Source organism: Suricata suricatta, chromosome 14 (genome assembly GCF_006229205.1).
Source record: "Suricata suricatta isolate VVHF042 chromosome 14, meerkat_22Aug2017_6uvM2_HiC, whole genome shotgun sequence".
In the NCBI taxonomy this organism is placed as follows: Eukaryota; Metazoa; Chordata; class Mammalia; order Carnivora; family Herpestidae; genus Suricata; species Suricata suricatta.
In genome coordinates, this window is record NC_043713.1 from 75,420,290 (window position 1) to 75,440,019 (window position 19,730).

Below are 19,730 nucleotides of genomic sequence, written 5' to 3' on the forward strand. Positions count from 1 at the left end.
TACTTCCTGGTTGCTTTCACAGCTGTTCCCTCCATGACCCAGCCCCTCAATTCCATCTTCTGGACACAGCTGATGTCTCAGGACCTATCCTTGCTTCCCCACATAGAACGTGCATACTCCGCCTCCTTAGGAACCCCTGCCCAGCATTCCGTATACTGTGCAAATGTAACCTCTCCCAAGCCTCGATTCCTGTGTCCACCTGGACCCTTCCTCTCCCTCCAGCGACTGTTCTTTATATTCTTGGCTTGACCATGGCACTAATTACATGCACTTTACTCTCTCACAACCCACCCTGACTTGTTTGCCAATCCCTATTCCAATTTGTAATTACATATTCTTCTAGGAGTTTCCTTCTAGAATTTAAGTGCCATGAAATCATGGCTAAATCCAAGGAGCTAAATCCAAGGGACACTTGTGATCTTTTATGCTTCCTGACCACTCCACAGAATTTATTAACATATATTCCACTCCCATTTTTAAACATTTTAATTTGAAATGTTTCCATAGAAAAGTTGTAAGAAAATATCATGAATACCCATATCTCCCTCACCCAGATTCTCTGATTAATCTCTTTTTGTCACATGTGTTTATCGCCTCTTTTGTTTTTCTGGACCATGGGAATGTAAGTTACAGATATCACAACACTTTACTCCTAAATACTTCACATTTCCTATATATATACGTCATAATAATAGAATGATCAGATTCCCCCCAAAATAACATTAATGCAATACTCCTGTCTTAGTCTGTTCAGGCTGCTATAACGGAATTATCATAGACTGGGTGGCTAGTAAACAATAGAAATTTATTCCTCATAGTTCAGGATTCTGGGAAGTCCAGGATCAAGGTGTCCACAAACACAGTGTCTGGAAAAGAGCCACTTCTGGTTCTTAGACCACTGTCTTCCTACTGTGGCCTCACATGAGGGATGGGGGCAAGGGAGGTCTCTGGGGTCTCTTTCATAAGGGCGCTAATCCCATTCATGAGAGCTCCACCTTCATGACCTAATCACGTCCCAAAGGTGCCACCTCCAGATACCATTACACTGGGTGTTAGGATTTAACACGTGAATTTAGGGATGTCACAAACATTCAGTCAATAGCAACTCTTATATAATGACTCACTTTAAAATTTTGTGGATTGTTCCTATATAATGTCTTCTACACTGATTTAAGATCAAATCCAAAATCACATACTGCATTTAGTTCTCATGTCTGTTTAGCATCCTTTTATCTGCAACAGTTCCTTAGTCTGCCTTAGTCTTTCAAAATGCAAATATTTGTGTCAAGTAGAGCCCAGTTTTGTAGAACACCCCTCAGTTTGGGTTTGTCTCGTATTTCCTCCTGCCTGGATTTTGGATGTACTCCTAGGGCAGGAATATGACAGAAGACATGTTGTGTCTTCCTCTGTACGTGACATCAGAAGGGACGTGACACTGGCTTATCCCATCACTGGTGACAAACCACTTCCTTGAAGGTCTCTCTTCCCTTGGCTTCTGTGGATTTCCTTCTACTTCCTGGGCAGGTGTTTCTTGGTCTTTTCTCATGGGCTCCTCTTCCTCTGCCAACCCATAAGTGATGGTCAGACAGGTTCCCAAGCTAGCAGCCTATTCTAGACTCTTCACTCTTTTATCTCCATCGTGCTTTGTATTCTGAATCTAATCTAACTTCCAGTTACCACCTTTGCACTGATGACTCTCAAAATTTCAATTCTCCTCCCCCTAGACATCTCTCCTAAACTCCAGACCCAGAAGTGTCTACCAGAGAGCTGCACCAGGAGGTCACCACTGTGTCCAAGAAAGAACACATCATCTTCCCCTGCCCCTGGCCTGTTTCTCTTCCTCCTGTGATAAATGCCAACAACCAGAGCTCAAACCATTCATCCATTTTACAAACATTCATTGAGGAACTCAGAGCCTTTTTTAATTTAATTATTTACAGTCTTCCTTCATGGGTTTTCAACATCTTTAAATAAGACCTGTGTCTGTCTGGTTAACTATTGTGCCCCTAGTGCGCCTTGCCCTTGAAAATGGTAGCTATTTGTAATCAGACTGTTTTCTCCCCTCGAAGGTAGAAATAATAATGGATCCCGCACAGGGCTTGGGTGAGGAGCAAACAGGACCACACAGGAGCAAATCCTTTACAAACCTAACACTGTGTCCCCTGCTATTCAAAATGTCCACCATCAGCAGCAGCAAGCAACACCCGGAGCTCCGGCTCCACCCTGGCTTCACCCAACTGCCCAATCAGCATCTCCGTTTTAACAGGATTCCTAAGTGATTTGTACACGCAGTAAAGTTTGAGAAGGACTGCTCAATCCGAAATGAATTACGGACAGACTCAGGCACTGAACACATCACGCTATTTGTTAACATTCAGTTCATGATCTTCTCACACAAGAAGTCCTTCCTGGTCCAGTGAGGAAATGCTAGGTTCACAGGAAAGGCACAGCATCAGGGAAACAACAGGCTTTGAAGTCCAGACTCTGTTTCCTCATCTCTAACCTGGCTGTGAGAATGTCCAGGTCTTGGATTGCTGTGATGACTGGAAGAGAGAACGCACATGAAGGACCACAGACATGCAACGGATGAATACTTAGCAAATTATATTTGGTTTCGTTTTTAAGTACAGAAGCTCACATTCAGATGGCTTCCCATTTTCCATGAATGTGTACTCTCTGAGCTTGTCTACAGGTTCGCCTAGGTTAAAAGAGAACAGGAATCTCTTCTTATTCCATGTCTCGAACAAATTCCCACTTCACAGAGATCTGGATGGATGTGCTTTTTTAAGCTACCATTTACTGAATTCCTACTATGTGCCAGACACAAGCTGAAAAAAGTGAAAATGTCTGGTCTTTACATTCCTCATGCTGGTGCCAGGCCTGCAGCACATGCAGTGGGCAGGGGCTAGAGCAGAACAGAAGGTGGTGGGGGGGGAGCTAGGAGGAAGAGGAGGTGGCTAAAGGAGCAGATTGGTGTGCTCAGGCTCCTTTTGCCAGAGTTTATTTCAATCCGGCTGGGTTTTTTTTTTTTTTAAGCTTCAAATTTAACAAGCTTGAAATAATAATTCCCACTGCTGCCTTCTGCGTCCAGCTCCTTACCTCAATAAAGGTGCTTCTTAAATATCAAGGGCCTCTCACACTGAAAATGATTGTGGCTCTTCAAAAAGACAGATGTGCCAGTTGACGGGTGTCACAAAATTATAGACTGACATTCTCCAAGACCCCGATGAGATGCTGTTAAACACTATACTGTGCACCCTCCTAAAACAATCCTACCACAGACAAAAAGTTTTATATACAATGTCGGGGAAAGAAGGCTTGCAATTCTTTTAAAGGAGACTCCAGAATCTTCCACTTCAAATCTCTAGATTTAAGGTTTGTTTGCTTCTCTTCGTACAGATTATGTACCAATACACATATGCATGCATACGCACGCACACACACACGCACACACACACACTGCATTTTCAATTCCTTCATTTACCTCTCTAGATTCAGAAGCGGAATAAATTAACATTTCCCTGGCAGGCAAGTGGAGACATGTTTTGTCTAGAGATTACACAGATTAAACCATCAAGTGCCACAATCTACCCTCAGTAAGGCAGAAAGACAGACAGGAAAATTTAGACACAGCCATCTAAAGCCCAGCAGCAAACAGTACATTCACATCTTAGAAGCACCCACAGAAAAGCCCATGTGCCCTGGCCTTCCTCCTGGTCTAACGGACACTGTTCAGCGGAAAACACATCTTCTGTGGAATGTGATTAGGAAACAAACAAAACAGAACTGTGAAGTCAGAAAGACCACAGTTGCCTGGAAGCCACTAATAACTTCATTTTATTCAAAATGGGTTTTTTAATCCAAAGGAGGCATTAGGGCAACAGAAAAGAGAGTCCAGTGGTTGAAAGCATGGAACTCGGGGGCTCCAGACTCCCTGGGTTTGTCTGAATACCAGTTCTACCCTTTTTTCCCCGAGCCTCAGCTTCTTCAGACAGAGAAGACGAGCCTCCGCTTTGTGGAGCCGTCTGAGGCAGCCGCGGGATCTGCGCAAAGACCGAGCACAGCACCCACACGCGGCAAGGGCCCAAGAGACCTGGGAGGCGGCACAGAGGTCTCGGACGGCCAGACTCCCGTCTACCTACCCCGTTCCCTGGAATGTTCCATCACGTGCCAGAGCACCTAAGTGATGCACTGCACCAAAGGCTACAGTACCTGGCAAAAGCTGAAGACTGTAACTCATTGGGGGCCTTAAAAAATTTTTTATTGCAGGAGTGTATTATATTTACAAAATTTTAATATATTTTTATGTTTTGTAAAAAAAAATATATAAAAAACATAAAATTTGCTATTTTAACCAGATTTAAGCATGCGCTATGATGGCATTAATTACATTCACAATGTTGTGTCACCATCACCACTATTTCCAAAATTTTTCATCACCCCAAATAGAATCTCTGGACCCACTAAGCAGGAACTCCCCATTCTCCTCTCCCCTGGTCCCTGGTGATCTTTACTCCACTTTTTTCTCTATGAACTGGCCTATTCTAGAAAGTTCCCTTATCTTAAGTTCCAAGACCCCAAGCAGATGCCTGAATCCACAGGTATTACCAGACCCTATAGATGCTTTCTCCTGTACATACCTACCTGTGATAGTGTGATTGATAAATCAGGCACAGGAAGAGATTAACAACACTGATAATAAAATAGAATAATTACAACAGCACGCTGTAATAAAAATCATGTGACTACAGTCACTCCCTCTCAAAGTGTCTTCCTGGACTGAACTCACCCTTCTTCCTGGGATGCTGTGAGGTAATGACATGCCGTGTGATGAGGTGAGGTGCAGTGCATGACCCAGGCATGGTGAACGGGCATTAGACTACACTCACTGACCTTCTGACAGTATGATCAGAGGGATCATCTGCTTCCAGGCCACAGTTGACCGCAGGTAACTGACACCAAAGCATGTGAAACCGCAGAGTAAGGGGAAGCTGTTACGGAATCATGTAATGTTTGTCCCATCGTATCTGGCTTCTTTCACAAGCATAATGTTCTCAAGGTGCATACTGAATCACCGACTGTAGCCCATATCAGAGCTTCATCCCTTTTTATGGCCACGTAATATTCTACTGTATACACAGGCCACATTTTGCTTATGCATTCATCTGTCAGTGGACACTTGGGGTCACTTCCACCTTTTATTTATGGTAAACAACACTATAAATATTAGAGTAAAAAGACCTGTTTGAATCCCGGCTTTCAATTCCTTGGGGGTACATATCTCAGAATGCGAGTGCTGAATCAAAGGATAATTTTATGTTTAACTTTGTAAAGAAACATCTAACTGTTTCCACAGTGGCTGTATCATTTTTCATTCCCAGCAGCAAGGTACAAGAATTCCAACTTCTCCACATCCTCTCCACCTCTTGTCATCTTCTGTAACTCAATTGCTTTTAGGAACATCTCAAGACTATCCCAACAATGCAGCAAACATACTGTTCTGGAACAGCTGAGAAGCAAGTAATGAGACTTTGGTGGTTCTCACTCCACTAGGGACAACTCTGCCTGCCAAAGGAACATTTGGCAATGTCTGGAAACATTTTTAGCTGTCATACCTCCTCATAAAATTATTTTGCATATTGGTCTTCCCCGTAAGATTCCATTTAGTGTTCTCACTTCTCTTTTCTACTTAAAGATCTATTTTAAAAACAGTTATTTCTATCAGGTTGGTTTGGGCTGCAAGTAACAATGCCAAATAAAAAGTGGCTAAAGAAATAATGACACCTTAGATTTTTGAAAGTCTGGAAATAATTAAGTTTAGTAGTTCAGTAATACCACCAAGGACACAGACTTTTTCCGTCTCTCTGCTTTGCCATCCTTGGCATGCTGGCTCCTATCCTCAGCTTGGTCTCCTCATGGCCTCCCGCTGATTGCCCCAGAGCCAGTCCTCACATCCACACACAGCCACGTACAAAGGCAGAAAAGGGAAGCTAATTCACCCTTTATACCCAAGAGGAAAACCTATTCCAGCATCCAGACAGCAAACCTCCCCCTGGGTCTCATTCACCAGAGTTGTATCACTTGCTCATGCCTAAAGTAATCACTGACAAAAAGAATAAAATCACCCCATTAAGTTTAGGCTCATCAAAGTTTATGCCCTAAAACTGGAGAAGGACCACGTTTCACTAGCTCATAGGAAGGTGAATATTCAAACACTAGGAGATGTTGAAGGTATTAACCAATCTGTAGGTTACTTCATTGGTGCTTCAAAGATAGTTTGTCATTTGGTTTCAGATGCCAATGATAAAAATCTAACATTTTTTTAAGAAAAGGAATTATCAGCTCATATAATTGAAAATACCAGAGATGGACACTGGCTTCAGATACACATGGATATTGGTGGTCAAATGCCATCACCAAAGCTCTTCAACCTTTCAGATTCTCCTAGCTGGCTCTCCCCTCCTGGTGAGAGGCCAAAACAAAGTCCCAGGATTGCATTCTCATCAGCTTTGACTGGTCTGGCTTGGATCACTGCGGCTCCAGGAGTAGAATGCTCTGATTGGCCATATATGGCTCACATGACTCCTCTAGCACAGGGGACAGAGGTACTATAAGCAGGAAGGGTAATGGATGATGGATTTGCAAACATCAACAAGCATGCACTACACAGATACACGTGGGGAGAAATGTATATATTTCTGGCCTCTATAATCTGAATATTACAAAAATGCACTAAGTCTACAAACATTTGCATTCAGCTAACCACGTGCCAGACACAATGCATTGAGGAGGTAAATAAGACAGTCTCTTCACAAAGGAAGCTAAGCCGCCCCCACTAACCTATGGTGTGACCCTGAGACTCCTCAACATCTCAGACTCCCCCTGCGCATCATCTGTAACAAGAAATGGCTGGGATGCTTCATGTCTGAGTGGCTTTCCAATTCTGTATTCAATTAAGTCCATGACTGCCTTCCTGCAAACTGCTTTGAGTATTTTCTTTTTCTAGATACCACCAATCAGACCAATTTGATTCTCCTTGCCTGGCTTGTTGCCCACCACAGAGGAACAAAAGAGAGCAATGAAATAAACCCAGAGCCCCTCTGTGACTGAGCAACTGACTTTGGCATGTAGAGTTCACACACTCTGGCTGCCAGACCCCTCAGGGGTGACCGAGGGGAGGAAACCCAGCAGAGAAAAGGGAGGTCTGGGCGAGTGACAGTGGGGAAGTCTACCACTGGGGAGGAAGTGCAGGGCCACAGACTTTGCTCTTTCCCAGCTCCCAGCCTCAGGCTGGGCGATTTACTTCCAAGCCATGTCTGTAAGGGTACTTGGCCAAGAGACTCATTGGTACCTCTGCAGACTGCAAGCTAAAATTAGCAGTAAGTGTGAGGTTGACTCCTTCAGAGTGATTGCGGGGCCCTGGAGGCGCTGGCTTCTGCTGATTAGTCATGAGGCTGGCTTGCAAGGAAACACTGTCAGGTGCGCAAAATGTTTAGGACCCTTAAAAGACAGAATACTGTAGCTAAGCCCAAGTACATCTCCTCTAACGATCTTTTATTCTTTTCCCCAAAGTGACAAGAATAGTAATGATCAAGAGGTAACGGGCTGACAGCCTTCACATGAGGAGTTATGCAGGTTGGACACTGTACAACTTTAGGGGTGCCATACATAGTGCCATGTATGGAAACGTAGGTGAGTGTTGCCCCCTAGAGTTATGCAGTGCTCAACCTGTACAACTACATATGGCAGTCCTTAATGCTGACACCAAAACTAAGGTGGAAAGGCTGCCACAGCCAGAATCCAGAGATTTTCAATCAACTAACAAAGACGTTTTTACACTGATTATATACTGAAGTGCTTTTCTGGATATATTGGGGGTGAAATGAAACAGAATTTCATCAGTTTCTCTTTTCAATTATACCGGTGGCTGGCATTTGTGGCCTGCATTATATTTCTACTGGACCTACTATCATCGAAGGTCCCCACCAGGACAGTGCAGGTACCCACGGGGGTAACCCACTAGCTACCACACTCATTTGTCTGGTTTTCTTCTTCTGCCTCCCTCACGTTCCTGCCCCCTCACTGACTTACATGGGATCACCGCACAAAGAAACTAACTGGACCCAAATTTGTCTCAAAGCATGCTTCTGGGGTAAGAAACAGACTTACTATGTATAGGGAACTGTACTAATACATACCCTTTCCTTCTACTTGATTTCCATATGATCCAGAAGAGAGAGAAGGAAACCAAACTGGGAAGGCTAAATACCAGATTTAAATAAGAGAAAAAGAGATGTGCATGATTACCTGCCAAGCGAGTGCCATGAGTTAAGTGCTAAGAGCTTGAAGGAGAAAGGATATTAACATGGACAGTGCAGCTGGGGAAGGAGACCTCCGCTTGGCCCCACAAGATCCCGGTGCTGTCAGTTTACTGCCAAAGAATGAGTTGTCAACTGTGAAGTCTGAGCAAGGACCTGGACTCAAGGAATGACTTCGGTGCTGAGACGTGCTGTGTATTTTGTGGGAAGGACACTTTGAATTACAGTGTGTGTGTGTGTGTGTGTGTGTCGGGAGTGGGGGAGGATGCTATCCTAGTCCACTCATTCTCCTTGTGAACAAAGCTGGCAAGGGGAAGGTAAGGTGGCCTATTTCAGAAAACACAAACAAAACATACTTTCCAGAAAGAGATCCCTCTACTCCTTTCTCATTAACACCATGCTTTTTGTTACGGAGATGAGCAATTATAAATATCACCATAGGAGAAGCAAGCATTCATCCTAAGAACATTATTGACCACTCACTATATTCCAGGCACTGCTGAAACAGCAGTGGAGAAAGCAAAGAGCAAATGCTTTGTAACTTTCAAGATGAAGGGGGGGAAAAAACCAAAAACAAAACCAAAAACCATCCTGCCACCATTCAGTCCTTTAAAACAAGCAGTAAATAAGCCAAAGTATAGAAAGGAAATAATTAAACTGTCCGAAAGAACAAACATTTTGGTAATTACCCATTCTCTTATATATTGTTTCCCTTTACAGGAGTGAGAAGCATTTAAAAGAGAGTCCAGAGTTAGCTGGAATTTACAAGAGCGAACTAAGTACTCTATTTCCCCTGCAAAAGAACAAATATGTGCCAAAGAATTAGGATGGTGCTGTCCAAGGTACCAGAGGCTTCTCAGTGCACCTAGCTGGAATTTGAACATAATTATGATTCCTCTTAACTCTACAAAGGTAATATTTTGCCCTAATAAGTGGGCATCACAGTCTATAGTTACATATGTTGGTGGATTAAAAATAGCTTTCCTTTCACTTATGCTCATTTTAAATGTCCTATTTGGATTTAAAAATAAATTCCTTTAAAATACATAGAATCGGGAAGTTAGTTCAATCAAGGTTCCTCAGCACATTTCATCTTATAGATGATATTCTTTCTTATACTCAGCTGGAATCTCTCCTGCCTAAACGTGGAAGTTACATATTCAATTATCTACAAACATCAGAGAGCAAAGTAAAGGATTAGAATGGGATATTTAGGGGTGCCTACACAGCTCGGGGCTCTGCGCTGATGGAGCAGAGCCTACTTGGGCTTCTCTCTCGGCCCCTCCCCCACTTGCTGTCTCTAAATACATAAACATTAAAAAAATTTTTTTAAAGAATAAGCTTCTCCCTTTAGAACAACTGGTGTCCTGGTAATCAGTCCCCATCATGCTTATTGTTTCCCCAACACTGAAGGCATGCCAGTTGCTATTTAAATGTCCCACTTTATTTTTACTTTTATTATTATTTTTTTTATTTTTGAGAGAGAGAGCATGTGCATGCACAAGCTGGGGGAAGGGCAGGGGGAGACAGAGAGGAAAACCTCAAACAGGCTTCACACTCAGCATGGAACCAGATGTGGGAGTCAATCCCATGATCCTGGGATCATGAGCAGGCTGAAATCAAGAGTCGGCTGCTTAACTGACCGAGCCACCCTAAATGGAGAAGCTTCTACTCAGCTCCAGCATGTGGGACAACAAACTCAGTCTTGCAAAGTTATCTAATTATTTAGGAGAAGCTCAAAAATCTCTTAAACATTTGTTAACTAACTCAAATTTTAAAATCTACAATGTGAACCAAAAGGTTGGATCCTACCCACAGACTCCACTTTTGCCATCTCTGCTCAGTGCCAACTCTCTTGCTTGAAATTTCAGAATCAGAAAATTGGAAGATATAAAGACAGATATTTTCTTTCCCATTTCATAGATGGGGAAATCAAGGTATAAAACATCTTAGACTTCAATTCTTTCCCAAAAGGTCGAGAATGCAAGCCCAAATAACTATTACCAAGCACACTAAATTAAAAACAAACATTAGGCAATTAGACAGTTTGTGAGCACTTAGGAATTCACTGCAGAAAAAAGCAATGGATTGAGCACAGACGTGGTATAGCGCGGGTGCTCTATGAAAAGGTATATTGTAGAAAACATTGAACAAATGTCAGCTCAGCCACATACCATGGTTGTGTATCATAGCACGGTGTAAAGATCTTGAATCATACCAACTTAGAACTGTACAGCTTACCAACTGTATGACATGCTCCCAGCCTCAGTTTCTTCATCTGCAAAATGGGAATAATAACTAACCTGCATGTTTGTTAGGAAGATCTGAGATAACACACCACACCATTCACAGACATGCATTTTTATCTATATAATGTCCATTATTCTAATTACTTGACAGACTTACCAGACTGGCAAGTCAGGAAAATGTAGTAGAGAGGCATGTCAGTGGCTCAGTCAGTTAGGCATCTGACTCTTGATTTCGGCTCAGGTCATAATCTCACAGTTCATGAGATGGAGGCATTTGTCAGGCTCCATGGGGCCTGCTTGGGATTCTCTCTCCATCCCTGCACTGCTCATGCTCCCTCTCCCAAAATAAACTGAGTGAGAGAGTGAGTGAGTGAGTGAGTGAGTGAGTGAGAGAGAGAGAGAGAGAGAGAGAGAGAGAGAGAGAGAGAGAGACAGAAACAGAGAATGAACGAGAATGTAGCAGAGATGAGGTTTAAAGGAAAGGTCACAAGTTTTGGAATCAGTACAAACTGAGTTGGATTCTAGTCCTGCCACTTACCAGCCTGGCTACCCTGAGTAAGTGACTCCTTAATACTGCCTTCATAGGGCTGTTGTAAATATTAAATATGCTTGAGCACCTACCCTATGCCATGTACTGCCAAGCCATTTGCTTACTGAATCTATATAGAGTGCTTATCACCGCCTGGGCTATAGTAAGTGCTCAACAAATAGTAGAGAGGGTTATAATCAGCCTATGTTAAGCAGCAACAACCAAACATCACTCAGGAGAGCCTTGTGAGTATAACAGATAATGTGGGCTGGATGAAACCATAATTAAGTGGGTTTGTAAAAGAGTTGAATATACCATGGAGAAAATATCAGACAACAGTTGAGAGCCAAAAGAAGCCTGCATAATCATTCAGAACCAGGTCAGGAAAGATTTTCTGTAAAAGACAAGATAGGGAATATTTTTGGCTTTGTGGGCCAGAGAGTCACTGTAGAAACTACTCAACTCTGCCCTTTTAGTGGAAGAACAGTCATGGATATGACAAAAACTTATAGGTGTGGCTGTGCTCCAACAAAACGTTACAAAACCAGGTGGCAGGTGGATTTGGCCTGTGGGTCATGGTTGCAGCACATGGTTTAGAGTAAAATGATGAAGACATACAAGAGCATAAAGGCTGCTCTTCGGTGGAAGAAGCTGAGTGTACAGGCACTTATATCCTTGGAATTAAAATCACAATTTGGGATGATGATGGTAGGTGAGATTACCCGCCCCCCCCCCCCCGCCCCCAAAAAAAGCAAAATTTTGAAAGTGATCTGAGCCCACAACAGAGAAAATTCTATCCTAGTCTGCCCTGGAGGGATCATACCCAGACTGGTTCTGGGCAAAGTAATGTGAACCAGAGCGTGTTCACCTGAGCTGGGTGATAAAAGGCCAACCAGAAATGGCTTACATGTGTCATCTGGCGAGCCTGCCGCTACACCCCATTCCCAATCAATTGCTAGTAGCTGCAAGCAGCCCATGTAGAAAGGGCTCTGAGTCCTCACATCTAGGCCTAAAGAGAATGAGGGCCAAGACTGATGAGTAATATCTCCCATGGGTCCAAGGGGAAAGCAGTGCCACCCAACTGCCAGCTTGAATACCCCACCACATGAGAAAGGATAGACAGTAAATGAGTGGAATTTGTTACCCCAAATAAATTACATAACCTGAAATATAATCATCCTCAAGCTGGTAAGATACAGTAACCTGATCTTGCTAATAATGAACATATCCAAAATAGTTTTTCTTACAGTGGGCAGCAGGGGACTGGCCGAGGTCACCTGAATATTCTTCCCAGCCCTGTGTGACACTCCGTGATTTTTCAAGATGCCTTATTGTAGTATCACAGCTGTGTTCCAGGTGGCTTAGTCTTCCCAACAGCTTTGCTTTGAAGACGGCATGAATATTTAAACATACTTTAGGCTAAACATTTTTCATGCTTCTCAACTCACCCACAGTCCTAAGGTGGGTTTTGGTTGACAAGAAGGCTCGTTTTCGAGATGTGTTTGTGCACATATAAGCATACAAACCCACAGGCACTGTATTATACACCAACATTCAGACCTTCGAGGTGCATGCATGTAAATTCTTCCTTTTAAATCTTGACACTGAGTTCTAAAGTCAAAGCCTGCAGTTAAAGGCCATGGACATGTCTTCAGACACAAATCAGCAGGTTTGTGATAAATAAGAAGGTACTGATTATTTGGAAATGACCTACTAATGTTCCCACTGCAGTTATTCACAGATTATGGCCTCAAAACCACAGTGACAGTGAGCTAGCCAGTGTCTCCTTCATTGAGGATGCTGCAGAAGTCACAGAGGTCCCAGGAAAGAGGCAGGGGCCGGCAAGGCATGAACGGTTGAGGTAAAGAGAGTTGGCTAAATATACATCTGTTTTTCTTTTTTTCCATGAAATCCCTCTGAAACAAGTATAAAGGTGTTTTGTTTTCCTCTGTTTAGGGACTAAACCCACCAGAATGGAGGGGACCACTTTTGAAGTTGAATGTAGATGAAAAAAACACATCAAAATCTTAGGCCAACAGAGGAGAAAGCTGTGACTGGTAGATCAGCAGCACCTAACCAAAAATTAAGGTACCTCTAGAAGAGAGGGTTAAGGTAGTGATGCTGGCTGAAATCCAGTGTAAGAAGCTGTCAGTTTCCAGCAACTGCACTACTAGGCATATGCCCAAAAAGCACAAAAATACTAATTCAAAGGGATACACGCACCAGTGTTTACAGCAGCACTATCTACAATAGCCAAACTATGGAAAGAGCCCAAGTGTCCATCAACTGATGAACAGATCAAGAACACGTGGTATACAGATACAATGGTGTGTTACTCGGCCATAAAAAAAGAATGAAATCTTGCCATTTGCAAGGACGTGGATGGAGCGAGAGAGTATCATGCTAAACAAAATAAGTCACTGAGAGAATGACAAATACTATGATTTCACTCATAAGTGGAATTTAAAAAACAAAACAAAAGAACATAGAGGGGGGAGAAAAAGAGAGAGGCAAACCAAAAAACACTCTGAGCTATAGAGAACAAACTCATGGTTACCAGAGGGGAGGTGGGGAGCGGCGGACGGGGATTAAGGAGTGTGCCTGTTGCAGTGAGCGCTGGGTGACTATGAAGTGTACACCTGAAACTACTATCACACTGTGTGTTAAGTAGAATTTAAATGAAAATTGAAAAAAAAAGAAGCTGTCAGTTCCTGAGATCTGCGTCCCTACTTGATGCATCAATATTGCCGAGACCAACCTGGCAAAAGACCAGAAGTTTCTTCTCTAGAGAAGATAAGACAACGGGCCTCTGAATGAAAGGACTCTAGAAATGGGTACTACTCTTTAAAAAGGATACAAAATCAGAAAACAAAAACAGCTCTTTGAAATTTTTGGTAGGGGGTGGGGGGAGCCCGAGTGGCTCAGTCAGCTCAGTGTCTGACTTCAGCTCAGGTCATGGTCTCACGGCTTGTGTCTTCCATACTCCAATCTCAGAATGGAATTACATGATCTCGCAGTCCGTGAGTTCGAGTTCTGTGTCACATTGAGCTCACTGCTGTCAGTGCTGAGCCTGCTTCGGATCTTCTGTTTCTCTCTCTGCCCCTCCCCAACCCTCAAAAATAAACATTAAAAAAAAAAAAAAAGGTCAGATCACCAAAGACACAAATGACCAACAGGTACATGACAAGTTGCTCAATATCACTCATCAAGCAAATGAAATGAAAAATCAAAACCACAATGAGGTATCACCTAACCCCTATTAAAATGGTTATCATCAAAAAAATAAGATTTTTTGATAACAAACATGGAGAAACGGGCAAACACGGAGAAAAGGAAACCTTTGTGCACTGTTGGTGGGAATGCAAGCTGGGCAGCCACTATGAACAGTATGGAGGTTCCTCAAAAAATAACTAGAACTACCATATGATCCAGCAATTCTACTTCTGGGTATATGTCTAAACAAGATGAAATTACTGTCTCAAAGAGATAATCTGCACCCCCATGTTCACCACAGCATTATTCATAATAGCCAAGACATGGAAGCAACCTACATGTCCACTGATGGATGACTGGATTTTTTAAAAATGTGGTATATGTATATACAACGAAACATTCACCCATAAAAAGAAGGAAATTTTACCATTTGTAGCAATATGGATGAACCCCAAGGGCATTGTGCTAAGCAAAATAAGTCAAAGAGAGACAAATATTATATAATCTCACTTAGAAGTGGAATCTCAAAAAAAAAAAAAATCGAACTCATCCAGAGAGAGAGTAGATTGGTAGTTGCCAGAGGAGGGGGGGTGCGGGTTGTAAAAGTTGTCAAGGGGTACAAATTTCCACTAATACATAAATCTTTGGGATGTAATGGACAGCATGGTAACTATAGTTAATAATACTGCACTGTATCCTTGAAAGATGCTAGGAGAGTAGATCTTAAAAGTTCTCTCCACATACATACACACACCTACTGAAATGGACAGATTAACTAACTTACTATTGTGATCACTTCACAATATACGAGTATATCAAATTATGTTGTCCACCTTAAACCTAAGCTATGCTATGTCAATTATATCTCAATAAAGCTGGGAGGAGGGGATCAAAGAATAATCAGAATGGCTTCAGGCTTCTCAAGGACAACACTGGAAGCTAGACAGCAATAAAAAAAAAAAAAAAAACCTTCAGAATCTAGAAGGGAAATGATTTCCAAGCTAGAATTAAACCCACCAGAATGGAAAACTCTAGAGAGGAAACAACCAAATTTTAGAAGCTGTAAAGTAAATTAAAACAAAACAAAACCTGAATCTTAAAACTGACAGCGGAGAAACTGGAGAATAATGAATTTAGCAGCACAAGGAACCTCTCGAAATGAAGGTTGAGGAAGGGAGGGGGCTGGCTGAAATACAGTTAAGTGCTAAGTGCTTTGTGGGCCTTTTCAATTCTGGAAATGTATGGGCTTTAATTCTGGGAATTAAAAAATGTAGTTATACTAGCCAAACCATCAATGAAGTCAGAGAACTGAATGAAAGTGTTTTTAATCATGCTTGGTAAGTTACTGCAAGATGCGTTTTGCCAAAACGGAGGCATAGAGAAAAAGGAAGACAAATGAAACATGAATGGGAGATCCAAACCCCAAGAGTGACAAAGGGTAGCCCCAAGTATGGAGGTGGAGGAGGACTCCAGGGAGACACCTATGTGCCAGATCGGGGGGCCACCAGTCCAGAAGTCCCCAGAGGGAAGGCCTTTCCAGGGTGATGCAATCAATGGACCATCTGGTGCATCTGAGTCTTAAAGGGAACTTAAACACGTGGTGGAGGTTGATTTTCTAATAAGCACCTGGGAAACCAAGCATATAACAAAAATACAAGACAATTATTAACTCCTGGGGGGGAACACTGTCAAAAAAAAAAAAAAAGGCAATCATACTTTACTGCAGGGCTGAGCTGTGACTAGCGTTTACATAGCCCTAATAATGTAAACACTGAATATTGACCTAATCAAAATTATGAAGTAACTATATTGGGGGAGGAGGGAAGGATTTCCATGGTCAGAATTTAAGAGAATGCTTTGAACTGAAATACCTAGCATTAGTAGTAAGTAGAGATGGTAGTGAAATACCAAAATAATCAGCTAAAAGAGGTGCGATGGTTGCTTCCGGGAGGAGAAATGAGATAGAAAGTAAGAGACCACTGTATTTTGTGGCCAACTTTGTAGAATCCTTTCATTTCTAAACTGCATTATGTTATTACTTTGATCCTAAGAGATTAATACACTACACTAAGAAATGAGATAATTAGCCAACCATTCATTCAATAAGCATTTAATGTTGCCTTTAGTATGCAAATTCATGAGGATTTGGTGGGGGGAAGGGGAGACAGTCCCTGTCCTCCCTCACAGTCCAGTGGGTTTCTCAACACAGCTGGAAGGGGGAGGGGAGGATTTCAAACATTTCTCTAGTGAGGTATTAAGTAGGTGAAAAGATGCTGGACATCTGAAGTCTTGAATTTCAACATTCATGGCGAGTGGCAGGGGTCCCCCTTGCGAGGCTGCTGTGGGCTTAGCCCCAAGGCATGCTGGGACCTGAGCAGGTGGGGCAGACAAATCCTGGCAAGGTGGGAGAGATGTATCTAGCGCACGACAGGGGCTTGCTTCAGGTACAAGGGCTACTGTTGGGGCTGCTTGGCTTGTGTGGTCTCCCTCAACCCCCACAATCAACAGCTGAGGTGGTTGTCATCATCGTCCCCTCTTCTCTAGACTGGAGCCCAGGCAGGTCATGAGACTAGCCCAAGACCACAAGGTTTAAGTCATAGGGCTAAAATTTAAACCCAAATCTTAAATCCATGCCCTCTGGCCTCAGCCTGGGATTTCCCCCCACCTGCCAGATTAAGAGCTGCAAGACCTGGACTTAGTTTCTGTCTACCCGTTTATCAGTGGTGTGATCTCAGGTTAGCTGCTTGCCTTCTCAGGGTCTGCTCCAGGTGTAGAAGACAGAGGGCGTCGGTCCTCTGTATCTTGGCACTACAGGCTAGGATGGAGGAAGCCAACGGGAAAAGGAAACGTAGGAATGTGGCACAGAGGTGAATCTTCTCCTTGGGAATCTCAATTTCCTCATCTGTTAAACATGGAAGGAAGACCTACCTCACGTGGCTGTGGAGCGTACTAAAAAGGATAATGCATGAAAAGTACTTGGCACTCGTCCAGGCACACAGTAAGTGCTCAATAAACATGAGCTCGTCTTCATCCCTATCACTCGTACGCTGACAGCTCCACCGTGCTTGAGTTCCTGAAGCTTCCACTTCTGGTAAGGTCAAAGCACCATGTTTGCAGGAAGATGAGTGATGAGAACAGAAGAAAGGGAGTCAAACAAAATTACTGTCTAACAGGAATGTGTGCTGTTGCCCTTTATTGGTTTTACATACGAGTTAGTTTACGAATACTTTCGAGAGCATGTAAGTGTGAAATTGGAAAGCGTCACTCCACGACTGCCACGAGCCACCGCACTGGCGATATAAAAGGGGGAGGAGGAGGGAATGGGGTGGGCCAGAGGAGGGGAGAGAAGGACAGAGGCAGAAAGGAAGGAAGGTGAACCCAAAGTGTGGAAGGACAAAAAGAGACGGGGCTGGGGGAAGAAAAAGAAGGATTTTAAAGTTCAAAGCCCATTCGTGCAGAGTTATTGTCGAGCACACACTCTTATTCAACTTTTTAAACATGTCCCACCCCCCTACTTCCGCTTTCACTTGAGCCACTTCCTCTGCGTGCAGTTCCCATTCCTGGCCATAGACCCTGCTCAAGGCCTGCTCAGGCCAAGCTCGAATTTTATTTCCTTTCAGAAGTAACTGTAAAGCATTCATGGTTCATGAAAATGCAGACTGTGGGTCAGGAAGACCTGTTTTGGAATCAAGCTGGGTGAACTTGAGGCAAGGGTCTTTATCTTTCTAAACCTCAGTTTCCCAATCTGTAAAACTCCATATATATAGCAACAAATTCATAGATGACAAATAATTGAGATCATGCACGTGAAGCGATTAACCACCCACCTGATAAATGTCAATTGCTCGTATTTTCTCTGTCCAGCCTTCTCCAGGCCTCAAATGTAGCCCCTATTCCACTGAACCACAATGACCGACAAGCATGGCTGCCCATCCTCACTGTCCCAGAGGGAGCGAACCATGCTCTTACTTCTAAGTCCCCCAAAAGAACCAACACTCAATGAACGTCATGTGGATTGAATGCATTAATGCCAATCCTCAAGCTCGTGATAGTTTACTATTTCAAGTAGAAGAAAAAAACATCCCCAACAGTTAGCTCCAGGTGACCAGACGATCTTGGCAAGGTCCCCGGTCTTGGCTGGGATGATAGTGAAGGTCTCCAGGATCCCATTCCATGGCGGGAACCCTCTGCTCCGATAATGAACAAAAACAACAATAAATCACCAACATGTATTGAGGATTTACTATGTCCCAAACACGACTTCCAAGTGCTTTATCTATAAGAAATCACTTAATCCATGGAAATCAGCAACTCCATGGAAAAATGCCAATTCTTATCCCCACTTTACAGAGGAGGACACCGAGCAGGGTGCCCTACTGTCTGCTTCAGTCTGAGATGGTTCCTGGGATGCAAGACTATCATTGCTAAAATCAGGAAAGTCCAATGCATGCTAGGAGGAGTGTGCCCTAACAATGAGGCACACAGACAGTAAGCAAATGTCCCGGGGTCAACGAGTGGCCACACCAGAATACAGTACCCCCTTCACCTCTCTGCCTATAGCTAGCCATATGAACTTGGGCACATCATTTACCATCACTGGGCCTTACATGTTTTCATCCTCAAAATTAAAGGGTCAAACTAAAGCAGCAGACAGAACTAACTGATTAAGCCACTCCTCCCATCTTGCCAGACTTGGGCTTCAGAATCCTCCCCAACCCAACGCGCTGGGCACTCATTCCAACCCACTTGTAGGAGCTGACGCTTATCATGATCTCTAAAGCTGCCACCTTTACGTTCGTTTCTTGGCACCAAACTAGCTTCCTGAAATCATTCTGGTCTCTTAGGATCTGGCAGATTAACATCTAAGGACAGAGAATAGAGGGCAGCAGTAGTGAATATGGAAGGGACGGTTTCCAGAGACTGGACACTCCCTGAATCCAGTCCTGTGTTACGTCCCCCTCAAAGCAGAGTATGGTGACTGACAGCAGAGTGAGAGCAAGGGCTCTGGAGAAAGTGGGCTCAGAATCCTGGCTTACCATTAACCAGCTATGTGACCTTGGGCCAGTACTTAACCGATTTCTCAATTCCCTCAAGTACAAAGTGAAGATTTACAATAGTAGCTACCTCACAGGGTCATTACAAGGCTTCAGTAAGTTAATATGGGTAAACTGCTTAGCATATAATAAGTGTCACATACATTAATAAAATCCTCAAAATCACACTCTGGGGTGGATATTATTATTTAACAGACGAGGAAACTAAGGGTGAGAGAGATGAAGTTGCCTCAAGTCACTGAGCAGCTAAAACTGGATTCAAATACTGATTCCAAAGGTTTTGCTTTTCCCACACTGCCACTACGCCACATTGCCTCTCAGTAAACACTCAAGTACTTATTAAAAGAATCAATGTTTAAAAAAAAAA

General features: G+C 43.1%; 1 protein-coding gene across 4 annotated transcripts in view; it reads right to left on the reverse strand.

Annotated features, from left to right (window-relative positions):
- Positions 1-784: 784 nt before the first annotated feature.
- SUDS3 (SDS3 homolog, SIN3A corepressor complex component) overlaps positions 785-19,730 on the reverse strand; it is a 52,584-nt gene continuing 33,638 nt past the window's right edge. The window contains exon 13 of one of the 4 annotated variants that reach the window (XM_029922046.1): positions 785-2,543. In XM_029922046.1, the coding sequence (XP_029777906.1) occupies positions 2,453-2,543 (91 nt within the window). In that variant the 3' untranslated portion in view covers positions 785-2,452. Of the gene's footprint in view, positions 2,544-17,468; positions 18,497-18,523; positions 19,172-19,730 lie in introns of those variants that run through there. The other 3 variants (XM_029922045.1, XR_003902499.1, XR_003902498.1) reach the window with 3 other exon arrangements.